We start from the raw sequence: 14,799 nt of genomic DNA, 5'->3' as shown, positions 1-14,799 counted from the left end.
CCTCAACAATGGTGGCACAGGTCTGCACTAGAGCACATAATCTCAATACTGTGAACTTCATTTATTTAGAATATCTATTCTATACTTATTTCCATGTGAAGCCTTCAAAGCAGCTCATAGCACTTGAAATTACTATCTCTGCTTCCCAAACTGTTGACAGCATAACACAACATTGGGGATCCGGCTGCCTCTTGTTTAGATGAGTTTGAAAAGTAACCTTCTCCCGTTGTAAGATATATGATCTTGCTGTTCTTTTGGACCCTGTGGAACCAAGATCTGGAACCTAGAATTGGAGAACTGTTTTTATTCCCAGGCCAACAGCTCTGAGCCATCCCTTTCACATCCTCTATTTTTTTTTTCTGGCTCATGAAAGTGTTACCAAATGGGCTGGCTATTGGCCGTGTTTGTGCTGATTCTGTGCTGGAAGAACTTTCATGTCACTGGTCTTCTATGTGTCATGGTGACCAAGTGCTAGACAGGCCAGATTTCCAAATAAGATGAACAGATGCCAAGGAAGATGGTGTTCTTGTTCCTTTAACATTTGTGTTAGAGATAGAATTTCAATAGGTGCAGCTTTTCCCATTGGTATTCATCTACCAACTCCCTCTTCCACCCAAGTGTTAAAGGTACAAGAGCCCTGCCCTTCTTTGTCTTTAGGTCCAAAATGGATATTCATCCATTGTACATTAATTTATTTTTAGTCTGATCCAGAAAGGTCACCATATACCTCACTCCCTGTGAACTTAGATACAGAATATGAGTTTTCAGTTTAGGACAAGTAACTTACCATGTAGGCACTGTACAGTAATTATAGCAAAAAAAAGACACAAACCCTGCCTACACACTTAAAAGAAACAACACAATGATGGAATTATTTTTAGAGGCCCTGTTTCAAAATAGCCCTCAGTATAATACTTTTAAAACTGGTCACATCATTAAACCTTCAAAAAAACTGTAACTTGATAGTAACGCTGAGCCAAAATGTGGGGCATATTTCACAAAGATATTATATCCCCATGAAATATGTTCTCTTTCTTCAATAATTTTGGGGAGGGGGGCTGCAGAAGCTGCACAAGCATCACCACATTGATACACATGCAGTGTTCTCTTTTTTGGGACTTCTGTCTCTGGTACCTGCCATTGCAGCTGTGATCCAGAGTGTGCTTTTATCAGCTGCTAGTTTTGGGACCAGTTTTTCTGTTTCAAGTTGGCCTTCCTCCTAGAACAATGATAGCGTCATCTAGCCAAATCTGATTGCTGTAGTGTGATGATGTCACTGCTGCAACCATGAAGGCCACTTTAAAACAAAGCTGGTAGCAAAGCGACAGCAAGTAGCGGCAGTGAATAGCAGCAAATGGACATGAAAATAGTTACTGGTCTCTCAAGTTTCCAAATCCACTTTTTTTGGTACCAGAAATGTTTATGCCCTTGAAAATTTTGGGCAGTAGCACGACTTGCTTGAAATGGTTTTGTATTTATAAGTACTGAGCATTACACTCACGCCACTGCCAGTACTGCAGCAGCATTGTGAGAGGAAAAGTGAGTCTTTGTGAAACGTTGTTTCTATGCGACTCTTAAAGACTGAGGAGCCTTCTCAGAATTGCCTGCCCACCCCTTGAATGAAACATAACAGAATTTATGGGTTAAAAATTTATATATAAATTTTATTTATATATAAGCTGATCTGCACCAATGCATTAAAGCATGGGTTGCCTTGGGCTTGCAACGCAAGCCTCGTAACAGGGCAAACGTACCCTGGTTCAGAGCCAGGTCTGGGATCCTTCCAGACCTTACACTTCACAGCCCACACACCAGTGTGTGTGTGTGGGGGGGAGGTCACATTCCAGCCCATGGATGCAAAGCCTTAAGGCTTGTCATATGCTCCCCCACCCCAAAGAGGCCCCCAACTGAGTCACCCAGACTGCAAAGCCCATAGGTACCCAGTATGGGGACCCCCCCATCATTGATATCTCAGGGTGCTTGCCAATTCCACATCCCCTCAAGCCATGCTTTTCCTGCCTTCCCAGTTAAAGCCTACCCAGCTTTACCAGGCCTACTTAAACCACACACCCTCTGACCATGTGAAGCAGGGGAATAAAGGCCCCTTCTCAGCCAATCTGAGTGAGGCCCATAAAATTCCTGCTCAACCCCAAAAATAGCGACCAGCTAATCCCACATGGTCCAAAAAGAGGCCAGGTGGGTGGGGAGCCTGCACTGAGCCAATCTACCCTTGGAGGACAGCTACCACCAGACCTGGCTGGCGAGCTCGCCCTTGATTGGCCAGCACTTCTGTGCTGAGCCATGATTGGTTTGCCCCCCCCCGTGCTTTATCCAAGAAGAAGGGGGGCAGACAAATGCCAGTGCCTGTTCCATGGGCAAGCACTGGTCTTTTAATAAAACAACCTGCAAGTTGCATGCGCACTATGTTATCAAAAATCTCAAGAAGGAAGTATATGCCAGGCCAGGAGCTGCTGAAAATGGCCATCAGGCCTATTCCTACACTCCAGGAGGTGTGAGAAGGGAGCATGAGCAGATGAGAAGGGGAATGGGATTAGGGTTGCCAACTCTGAGTTGGGAAATTCCTGGAGATTTGGGTGCAGAGCCTGGGGATGGTGGGATTTTAAAATAAGAAAGACTTCAGTGGGATATAGGGTTTCCAGTTCCTACCTGGCAGCAAGTAGGGAGATCACTGGTCCTCTCCGGGATCTTCTGCTGTGCGTATGAACCACATGCTGTATGATGAAATCACCCAAAAGTGACATCATCACATTCCCTGCCCCCGGTGGGGGTCTGGCAACCCTAGTGGGGTATAATGTCATAGAGTCCACCCTCCGAATTAGTTGTATCTTCCGAAGATCTCCAGGATCCATCTGAAGGTTAGCAACCCTAAATACTATTTTAAGGGGGATTTATACATACACACATATATACACATATATACATATATACATATATACACACACACACACATTTGAATTTTGCAGGCTGAGTACAAAAGGCTCGTTTAGTACTGTTTGAGAATCCTGGTACACACTAAGGGGTAGTACAAGTTACATTAGGAGGCAGTTCCATTTTATATTGCCTGTACTAGTAACTGCAGAAATACTCAAGACCAGGCCACAAATTTACACATTGCATGGTTATTCCTGTACTAAGAGTGGTTTTTGCCCTTTTAGGGAGAAGATGCTTCCTATACCACTCAGAACATATGACCAACCTACTAACTGCTCTTGATAACATAGATAGTATAAACCAAGGTGAATTAGTCTCAATCTAGTACCCTGATACCACTGATTTGGAGCTCATATATCTGCATAAATTGTGAAACATAGTGTTCTCTGTTATTACACCAAGATACCGACTCTAGGAAATGTACATTTTTCATTTCCGCAACTTAATTGCAATCATATCAGTGCAAAGTAAAACATTTTTTGCCCTTTTAGGGAAAAGCTGCTTCCTACACCACTCGTAACATATGACCAGCCCTACCACTCTTGATAACATAGATTTAAGATGGCATAAACAAAGGTGAATTAGTCTCAATCTAGTACTCTGACATCACTGATTTGGAGCTTATACCTGCATAAATTGTGAAACACAATGTTCTCTGTGCAGTTGTTACATCAAGGTGCTGTCTCTAGGAAATGTAAATTTCTCGTTTCAGCAACTTAATTGCAATCATATCAGTGCAAAGTAAAACAATTTGTACTGCATACTTGAATTCTAAGCTGGAGCACTGTTTCCATAATATAACAACAAACGTGGCTTTATGGTTTGCTCAATACTAACTACACAGCACTTTAATCCTTGCATGATGTAGATTTTTAAATTTCTATTATTAATTATTCTGGGTTTTATTTTTTATTTTTTTTTAAATCACCTAATCTGTTGGCCTTACATTGAGTTTATCCTGTTTCACTCCATTTTAATTCAAGTTCTTGTACTACAGAAAATGTAGGTCGGTTAGTCACACCTGCCAAAAAGCTAGAAGATACAATTCGCCTGGCAGAATTGGTTATTGAAGTTCTACAGCAGAATGAAGAACACCATGCAGAGGTGAGCAGTAATGGTCTAAAACGGTTTCTAAGCTGGGATCTATGGTACCACTATGTCTATTACGCTACTAGTTCTTTATACCATAGGGTGAACGTGGAGCAAAGTAAAATCAATCAGTCTCCCCAAATAAAGTTAGCATATGACTAAAATAATATTGCAGAGAGAGGTCTTTAAAAGCATTATTAAAGTACTAAACATAATATAGACCAGAGATACTCAGTGGCTCGGGAGCCACCTGTGGCTCTTTGACATGCCACCTGTGGCTCTTTTGAGCAGCTTTGCCCAAAGTAGCACCTGCCCTATGTTTCAGGAAAGTAGGCAAGGCCTTTGCCCGGAGGGGCTTGTGGTTGGCAGGGGGTTCCCACCTCGAAAGATTCACTGCTGGAAGAACAGGGAAGCTGTGAGCCTCCCTGAGGTACAGACCTCATGCCAAGGATAGAAGTAAATGTGGCTGTTGGGTTGATGGTAATAGCAAATGTAACTCTCCACAAGCTGCTAAGTACCACTGTGCATTACATGTAAGCAAGATTAGACTGAGCTAAAACTAAAACAATGTATGGTAGGTTCTACCATTTCATGTCCAGAGTCTGTTCTTAGGAATTATTCCACCATACATTCCATAGATGATTACATATAAAGGAACTACTGTGAAGAATCTTGTGTCAGAATGCAAAATCCACGAGAATCCTTAGGATACTTCTACAGCCAGGATTCTTGAATTCTCTTGTTTTATGGGTATTTCTTGCAAAAGCCACATCCATTCTGCAGTTCAACACAGTGGGGTTTTGGTGGGGGGTCCTCCATGAGTATTCTTTCATGAATCTTTTTTCAGTTAACAGTTCATGTATTCATGACTAACAGAAGAATTTGGCCATATTTTTTTTTAAACAGTTGACTAACTGCAACATAAAATGTCTTCAATTTAAAGTGTGGGTTAAAAAATATTCTTTTGCAAAAGCCATGTTATATATCTATATCTATATATCTATATATAGTTATAATTTGAACTCAATAATAATGAAATAAAACTGTTTGAGCTGACAGCTTCCCAGATTCCATGAGGTTTTCTGTAGACGTCTACCTGTTTCTGGATCTTAAGTATACATTAAAAGGGCACAAGAATATTAGCGGTGCCAGACAGAAAGCTTAGACAGGACTAGTATGATTTTGTTTATAGCCAGCCTACATCCCAGCGAAGGAGCAATTGGTTTAATTCCAGTCTTAAAAAAGGAAGTAGTTTTCTTATGAGTACGGCTCATAGGATCAGTTGGCAGGGCCTAGTGCAAGGGCACAGCTGGTATCTTCCCATGTATCGTTGCGACCATTGTTATGGCTGTGTCTTGCTCTTTCCTCTGCTGCTGTGCCCTGCAAGGGCTGTTATGCAGCTCAGAGAAGTAACCTTCTAGTGTGTAAACCACTTTTTGGTTGCAAAGTACACATCACCATTGACACTGCCTGCATACGCACTGCTAGTGAAGGCAAAGGTAGCCGGCTCAGAGTCTTGTTAGGATATAAGCACTTTGGTTAATGAACAGATGACATTAGGACCACTCAGCAGTTTACATGCATTTGGCATTACATGGGATCAGGATTACAGGGGCCCATTCGTGGAGTTTAGTTGCAGCTTGGGAGTATGTAACGTCATACCCAGTGTTTTCTGAAAATGCAGTGGTTTGTGATAACCTTTTTTTTTTTTAATAAATGATCCTTTTAAAATTCAGATAAAACCATCCTTTGTTTATAACTTTTAAATGTTAACATTAATTCCCTATTTTCTGCGTGCCTTCTCATTGACATGTCTATATTGATTAAATGCAGTTTAAAATAAATGATTTCACCAGTTTAAAAAAAAATTAAAAATAACTTACATCCGATGTCTAATAAAATCAGAGTAAAAACTAATTTATTTCTAGGGCTCAGCAATCCACAAATTCCCAACTAATGCCTGATTGCATATTTAAATTTCCTCCCTGTTTTTCTACTGTTCATTCAATCTTGGATGATCCTGGCAGGGGAAAGAGGTATGTGACTAAACTGAATGAAACAAAGTCACCTCCTGTCATATTCCGTGCATGCCCTCTCGGTGCCATGTTTCCTGATGGGATCTTACCTGGGTCATCCTTGCTTTGTAACTTTTGATCCAAGGAATGTAACAGCAACTTCAGATGGAACTGCTTGTGGAACTGTAGCCCTACATGACAGGGTCAATGTGGAGGAAATTCTCCAGCCCGCGCATGTAGCAATGGGTATATTTTTACAAGCGCTGCAGTTACATCCCAGCACTTGTCCTACCTGCCTGGACTCCTCCCTCAGCCTGTTGTTTACCTCTGTGGCTCAGCATATGCCTGATCTCTAGTTCACCCTGCTGGTAATAGAAACAAATAACAAAAATGATTAGAAAGTAACAGTAGCCTTCCTATAATTTTGTTCATTGTGTGTATTGTTCTGGAATATACAATATTTATATATGGAGAGAAATTATCCATTATTGAGGAGTGAAGCAACATCTATTTTCATGTGATTTAAGGAAGCTATGAGCAATTCAGAAAGGGTATATTGTGAGCTGTGGTTTGTCTGAGGAAAATAATGTTGTTTCCCACTTCAGTATCTATCTATCTATCTATCTATCTATCTATCTATCTATCTATCTATCTATCTATCTATCTATCATCTATCTTTTCAAGACTCAGAAATTTATTATTATTCAATGGTAATGAAACCTGAAGGCAAGTGGCTATGACTCTAAAGCACAGGTAAACAGAAATAGAAATATGTAACAGAAACAGAAATATGATTTCTGATTTAGGTTTGCTTAAGGACTTAATCATTCTAGCAGCATTCATAGAAAGATAATTTTGTTGAAAATGCAGGAGGATACTGTGGTGGTTTTAACTATGTTGCTTATCTCAGGAATTGCCCAGAGCCTAGATATGACCAGTGCCCCCTATGTGGGAGCTGCCACATAGGACAATGCCAGAAAGGGAAATTACCATATTGAAATCTCTTTTCATGTGTAGCTTATGGTCTAACATTACCCAAGTAAAGTGGGAACAGACTATAGAGCAACCATGCTGCTTAGGCAATATATAGATCACCGCTTAAAAGCTGTAACCTTATTTTGGGGGAGGAGGTAGTTTATTAGAGAAGAAAGACCCATTTCACATTTTATCCATCAAAACTAATGTGTAAAGTAAGCATGGGACAAAGTAGCAGTTGAGTACAAGTGGTTAGTGGCCAGGAAAATGGCTGACCCTATGTTTTCCATGTGTATCTAAAAGTGTGACTTTCCCCCGCAATTTCATCAAGATCTGGTTATGGACCATGTGAAAAGTTCTCCTTAGGTTTTGAAGGGTGGGTCTTTTATCCTTTGTAAGTCTTCATAGGTAGTTTTCAGGTCACCTGAAGTTCACTTACGAACAATCCATTAAGCCAAACAGCTGACTGAAATTATCTAGAATTCACAGGGTCTGAACAAGTGTTACCGGGGGAAACAAGTGTTCCCGCATATTCCCCCAAGAGCGCTGCGATCTGGGAGTCTGGACCTCCTTGAGGTTCCAGGCCCCCGGGACATCAAGTTTGCCCTAACCAAGGCCAGGGCTTTCTCGGTGGCGGCTCCTACCGGGTGGAACGAGCCCCCGGTGGAGATCAGGGCCCTGGGGGACCTAGTGCAGTTCCGCAGGGCCTGTAAGACGGAGCTCTTCCGCCAGGCTTTCGAGTAGGAGCCGCCGCCGCTGCCGCCACTATACCATCATTGTGGCGGACTTACCACCTGCCTGGCCTTGGATGGGGGTAAAATGTTGCCTGAGGAGGAACATCATCCCGGCGCTCCGGCATTTATTCCATCGGCCGCCAATGAGAGTCATCGACCATCTTGGATTTTAAAATGAACTTTAAATGAACCTTATCATGTACTGTAGAGCACCATTTTAGCTTGTATTTATTGAAGTTTTAATGTATTTTATGTTTTGTTTCGGCTTGGCCGCTGTTAGCCGCCCTGGGCCGTATGGGTAGGGCGGGATATAAATCCCAAGAATAAATAAATAAATAAATAAATAAAAAGTGTTCATCTTAAGTTAGTTCAGAGTTGGGTTTTAGTTTAATAGTAAAAATAACCGTCTTGTTGTGACAACAAATGAATTGATGATGATGTAACCTTTCATGAGTCAGATCCCACTTCATCAGATGCCCAAAGATGCCATTCTGTCACCTCTTTTCATGCATCAGATAAAGTGGGAGCTGGCTCATGAAAGCATATAGTTCAGTAAATGCATTAGTCTTTAAGATGTCACAAGAGTTTTCACTTTGGCTATAGCAAATTAACACTGCTACCGACTCTCTCGCCCCCTGGATTTAACAATAATAAACAAACAAAACCAATAGAACAACAAAAGATGCTGATCTTTATTAATATGGCCAGAATCCAGAAAAGTACATCCAATGAGCTCCATGTGAAGGGACTTTGTTTGGCAGCCTCTGATGTCATGGCAAATTGTTTTTGAAAACAAGAAGATATTTAAAGGCAATTTATTGTTGTATTTTTAAAATGTTGAGATTCTCTGTTAGGACTTCGTCATCAAAAGGTATGATAGAAATTCAATGAATAAATATGCAATGGGGATCTGCTGTTCAGAAGTGGAGGATTTAAAGTATCACAGCATGAACAAGTTCTTAAGCACTCCAAAAGTTCTGTTTTATAACCTGGTTTACGTCTGTGTAAACAGTTTTTAAGTCCATGCCACTTATCTCATGTTTCTCAAACTTTTTTCCCCCACTGCAAAACTAAGTAGTAGGGAGTTTGTATAAAGCACTAATATAAGATACTAGTATCGTGAATTTTAAGTCTTGAAGTTCTCTCTCCATATATATATTTGTGTGTATGTATGTATGAATTGGTATATATGTATTTTACATCCTTAAAGACATACATATATACATGTGTTCCATGAGTAAGGTAAATAATTATAGGTATGGTGGTTAGTGAGGATACTTTGCTTTCAGGCTTATAACAGAAAAGGTAAGTAGATGGCATTGAAACTTCGTTCTGTTGAAAGGCATTGTTGAGGAAAGCCATGTTACTTTTCCCACTTTGAGAAAGGAATGGCATACTATGAATACCAGATGATGGCTCTGGCTATGAACAGGCTCCCTGAGCTGTTAATTGAGTGCTACTTACAGAATGAAGAGGTTTTTTGCTTCAAAAATGACCATGCTTCTTTTTTCTGAACAGGCTTTTAATTGCAGAATTCTGTAATAATTATGTAGGCACTTGGAGAAAATAATATTTTGCTGCTCCCCAACCCAAGGACTGTATTTATTTATCATGTAGAGACAGGATTACATCTCCCCTGACCCAACTTATTCAACTTAATTTACACTAAAAAAACCCAACAACCCCAAAGTTAAGAAAAACAGATTTTTGTACTCTGCCTTGAGTCTCTGAAAGAAAGGCAGACTATAAATAAATAATCACCTAACGCAAAAAGACACAGGAGAAAACTTCAAATATAATAGTGTTTCTTTCAAACATTTGCCAGGAAAAATAAATAAATTTTCTGGACTGCAGTGCTCACCATAGGAACAACTCTTTTGAATTGATTTTACTTTTTAATCTTGATATAGGGCAAATCATGATTCACTGTTTTATAAAATAAAAAAATAGTAAGGTGAGAAATATGCACCAGGTGTTTGTGTAGGAGCTTCCTAAATTCCTGGTTTAGCTTACCCTTGTGTAAATCAGGACAGAAAGCAGTACCTAAACAAATAAGGTATCGTTTTGGAGCAGGGTTTACATATTCTTTCTTTGTTGTCTGTGCCTGAATCAATACATCAAGTATTTCATTCTGCCTGTCCTGCAAAGTATGATGCCATCCCTTTACAAACACATAGCATCCTGAAGTATAATGCACTGCTTGCTGATGGCATGCTTTTAGTAGGGGTTCCCAACATGGTACCCATGGGTGCCATGGCACCCGCCAATACCTTTCCTGGCATTCTCCAAGTATTTTTAGATAGTGGGCAAGGTCCAATTGAGCTTTTGTGCTGCAGGGCTTCTGATTGGCCACTGCAGATCTGATTGGTTGTGCAGAATTCTAAAAACTTGGCTTTGGCAGCAGCTGCCACCACAACACAAGTACCTTCCCGGCATGACTGATGGTGAGCTGAGTATATATTAAAAAACTACTTTTATAAAAGTGCATTTTTGAAGGTATTCTGTTAAACAGAACTTCTGCCTGAAACGTTGGAGATTTACTATTAGAGTAACCTTGCTCCATGACATTTTGTAGCTGACCCTGCCTCCTCAAGCAGCCATTTTGTAGTTGCACCCGACACCCTGTCTCAGAACTCCAAATGCGCCTGCAGGCTCAAAAAGGTTGGGGACCCCTGGCCTGTAGGGTAGAAAATAGGTCTAGTTAACAAAAATTGGTAGTATAGTTTGCATTTAGTGAATTATTTAATGTAGGTTAATGTGTTTTTTTATTTGACACTTTCTTTTCTTATTTAACATTTTATAAACAACACATATATACTACTAATGTTGTTTTTATTAGCTACTTTTCTATTAATATCCATGCCAAAACTTTAATAAGGGAAAGAATGGAATCTAAAAAAAAATGTAATCCACTCATAAATTTGAATTGTCAATTTCCCTCTATTGATAAAGATAGCTTCATAATTAACGTAATAATCATTTTTAATTGTCAAACATAATGAACATAATGATCCTTTTTTAAATTTAGTCTCCTCCACCTTTCTTTTCAAATTTCTTACTCCCTCTACTCAGAAATACTAGATTGTTTCTTAGCGTGCATAAACACTCACCTACTGAGTAGTATTCATGTTGCCTAACAATTAACACACCAGGTTCTGTTGACAGCACCACTCATACTGCATGTTTTTAAGCCAGAAGTGATTTTAAACACGCGTGCATGTGTTCCAAACACATTCACATCTGAGTCATGAATGATGTGAATGTCACTTCAGAGAAGCTGCACAGTGAATTCCTGAGGACCCATGCGCATGACAATGAGTTACTTCACTGATATTTCTTGGGTTTTCAACTCTAGGTTTATTTCCTGCCATAGTCAAGTTCAGGCTTGATTGTGGATGGATTTTTAATAGCATTATTTGAAAATTGATTAAAGCTCGGTTGCTTTCTAATGTAATGGTGCAAACCAGCTTAAATTTACTACCTAGATTTGTAAAATAAAGATGTTATAGATTATTTTTTGCCCTGTCATTGTCTTTGAATTTTAACGTGGGATATTTTAGGGCTACTACATTCCTGCGCCATTGCAAGCTGCATGTCGTAATTATGAATCCTCCTGAACCTCTGAAAGCATTTTGGGAAAGAAAAACAGAAAACCCACAAACACAGTGAAGAAACTCCCAGACATTCTATAGACAAAGAACTAGTTTACCCCTCTACTAAATAGCATGATCCAAAATGAATGATGTGGGTTATTGTAAACTGAACAGACATACCTCCTCTGTTGTATTACAGATATGTAGAAGATCAGTACAGTTCTGATTCCACACTCGAGGAAATCCTGCCTAAAAGTGGCAGGTGCTTAAGGATTGTAGTTGGGATGACATAACACAGTATGCTAGCCTTTTTCACTGCTGTTCTCTTTACAATAAAGCTAGTTTTCTGTAGGATGCACATGAGTTATTTTCTTATGCCTATTAAATACAGAAATTAATTTAATGGGATTTTGGATAACACTAATCCCTTTCTCACTCCCCCCCCCCTTTACATTTAAAGGCCTTTGCTTGGTGGTCAGACTTAATGGTTGAACATGCAGAAACTTTCCTCTCTTTGTTTGCGGTGGATATGGATGCTGCACTAGAAGTCCAGCCCCCAGATACCTGGGACAGCTTTCCACTATTTCAGCTACTCAATGATTCCCTCCGTAACGACTGTATGTATAGCATTTTGACCATGTAAATGTTGTGTTTCTTGGTAGCTGAAAACTGTTGCTTTAATCACAATCTTTTTCATGGTTTCCCAGATCCCTGTGGGGGATCAGTAGCACTGGAAAGCATCCTTCAACAATCGTTTTAACTTTCCCACTACATTTGAAAAAACAGCATTATTATTTATTTAGATTCAGGAAACTGCCTTGTACCTTAACTAATACAGTGTCAACCCTTCCTAATGCTATTTGGAAAACAACATATAATTGAGCAGCTCCAACTTATTGTGCAGCCCCTGCTGCAGTCTGCTGGTGATCATGCTAGTAATGTCCCAAAAGATCTTGCAGGTAACAATACTTGTGTTGCATTTCCACACAAGGTGCCCTTTGACATTATTAAACAAACTGTGCAAGCCAGCTATGGGGGGGGGGAATGTGATCATGTTTGTTGGTGGTGTCCAAAGCCATACTAGGGGAGAAGCGTGCTTTGCAGAAAAACAGTTCCATTATTAATAATAATTCTTACAGCATGTTATAGAATGGAATATGGTCTTTCGAGGAGTTAAATGAAGTAGTGGGTGTCAGCAGTTCTATTTTTGGATCAGAGTCTTTTGCATAGCTAACATGAAAATTAAAAGAGTTTCAAGGGGAAGCTATGCATAAACCAAATTTTCTTGTTCTTTTTGAAATCAGACTTGTAGAGGAAAATGGTGTAAACAAATCCCTAAAGACTCCTAAAACTCTCAAAAAATTTTTGCCAGCTTCTATTTACTGTATATTGTTAAAGGTAAGCCAGTGATACAGCTGCCTCAGAAACCAAGCAAGCAAGAAACAAGATTGTTCCTCTGGAAATACTCTAACATCACCATCTTAAGCAGAGTTATACCCTTCTAAGCCCATTGGCTTCAATGCACTTAGAAGGTCTTAACTCTGTTTAGAACTGCACTGCAGACTTTACACTTCTGTTTTACTTTGGAGGTTTCCTTAAAATAGCATTAGTGCAAATGGATTAGGGGGGCAGATTGGGCTTCTTTAAAGTTTCTGCTAGAGAAGCTAGCTGTGTTTTAAACTGAGAAGCTGTTCACTTCTCTGTCAATATGAACAGTCATAGGCTCAGCTCCTAGCTTTAGGCTGGAGTACCCGTTGTGCCTGGGGGAGAGAGAGGGAGCAGGGGACTGGGCAATTCTACCCTGCATGGGTTGTCATCTGCTTTCTGTGGCCCCACCCCTTTACACCAGCTGTATGGCATACCAGGTAGGGTTGTAAAGAGAAATTCTCTTAATTCCCCTTTACCTGGTTTCTCCCTGAAAGCCAACAATCCATTTCTTTTCCTCTTATTAGAAATTCAGAGTCTTTTTCTAATCAGTTCCATTTTAATCAGATCAGTTTGAAGAGAGGAGGGGCAGGAAGGGGAAGTTCTGCAGAATTTCATTATGTCACTCTGTAGATGCTCAGAGGTGGGCAATGTCTTTTCCCACATCTTCCTGTCCTCCTTCTAGAGCACCACCTTGTGGTGTGTAACATAAAACCACTGCAAGGGTTACAAAAGGTCATGTTGATTTTTCTTCAAAGAGAAATTAAAGAGAAATCTCTGTTTTAAAAGAGAAAAAAGGAGTATGAGAGGGAATCATTGGGCTTTTTAAAAAAAAGTGAATTTCAAAAAAACGAATTTCCATTCCTCATAACAATCCTAGTGTGTGGTAGGGCTACCGGACTACAATTTGGTCTGCCCTGGATGTTTAAAAGGAGGGGGCTGCAAACAGGCTGGGCATCCAGAGCCCTCTGTCAGCAAAAGCCACCCCCCACCTCATCATTTCATATTTTAATTGCTGTGTCCACAGTGGCCACTGGTCTGCATGGCTAGGAAATAATTCATCCACGATCCTTGGGGGTTTTGCCTTCCCTATAGCAAATGTGTGTGTTCTCTGTATGTATGATTGTACTATTAAATGAACATAGCTTTCACAGCTGGCTACTGACATTAAGGCATTGGCTGGGGAGCATAGGACAATGTGTGCAGAGTATCCTCCATGACCCTAAAAGAAGGTCTTCTGAAGGGGGTCTGAGAATGAGGTTCTTGAAGCCCCCTTCAGAAGCCCTAAAACTAGCTTTCCTTGCTAGGTTAGTTGAGGGCAAGCTAAGGGACTTGCTGTCAGCATTCAAGCTGTCATCTGTACCCCATTGTACCCCGCCTATGCTGCACCAAGCCTTGAGGAATCCGTAATCAATGAAATTGTGGTCTGATTTTTCCCAGTCCAGTTTGTTTGTGTCATCCTTCTCTCTCCCCACTTCTGGCTGATCCCTACTTCAGACACAATAGAATCTTCAAAGAAGCCTCTGGATCAGCATGAAATTGTGCTTTTCATGTACATATGCCTTTGCTAGATTATAGCAATAATGTGCTCTTCACATCTTTCTTCCAACTTCTGTCAAAAATCCCTCTGATTCCATTCAGTGATTCCCAGCTTAGGGATCAAGACTATCTGGATTGTGGGAACCTGGTGTCATCAGATGGCAGCTAGAGATTACTGAACACAGTGTTGCAAAGATATATAAATGGGACTGGTGTTAAAATGGGATTAATAGGTGAACTCTAAACATGAAAAATGTGAGCCACCATATCCTGTGAACTTCATGATGAATTTTGGGTGACCTGTGCAAAAAGAACCATGTTCTGCTTAAGGGCATTTATGTGCCACAAACATAAACCAGTTTAAACATTACAGCTTCCCTACAAAAAATCTATAGTTCTATGAAAGTGATGGTAGGATTCTCTGACGGTTTCCACACTCGCACCAAACTTCAAGAGGCTTCATGATTCAAACATTCT

General features: G+C 40.2%; 1 protein-coding gene across 4 annotated transcripts in view; it reads left to right on the top strand.

Moving 5' to 3' along the window:
- Positions 1-14,799, top strand: part of CADPS (Ca++-dependent secretion activator) — a 517,458-nt gene that overhangs the window by 391,480 nt on the left and 111,179 nt on the right. For 2 of the 4 annotated variants that reach the window (XM_015406842.1, XM_015406840.1), the window contains 2 exons: positions 3,950-4,056; positions 11,819-11,975. In XM_015406842.1, the coding sequence (XP_015262328.1) occupies positions 3,950-4,056; positions 11,819-11,975 (264 nt within the window). Of the gene's footprint in view, positions 1-3,242; positions 3,258-3,949; positions 4,057-6,068; positions 6,078-11,818; positions 11,976-14,799 lie in introns of all 4 variants that reach the window. The other 2 variants (XM_015406839.1, XM_015406838.1) reach the window with 2 other exon arrangements.

This window comes from Gekko japonicus, unplaced genomic scaffold (assembly GCF_001447785.1).
Source record: "Gekko japonicus isolate JY-2015 unplaced genomic scaffold, Gekko_japonicus_V1.1 scaffold899, whole genome shotgun sequence".
Taxonomy (NCBI): domain Eukaryota; kingdom Metazoa; phylum Chordata; class Lepidosauria; order Squamata; family Gekkonidae; genus Gekko; species Gekko japonicus.
The sequence above is the reverse complement of the archived record's forward strand: the minus strand, read 5'-3'. Positions and strand labels throughout refer to the sequence as shown.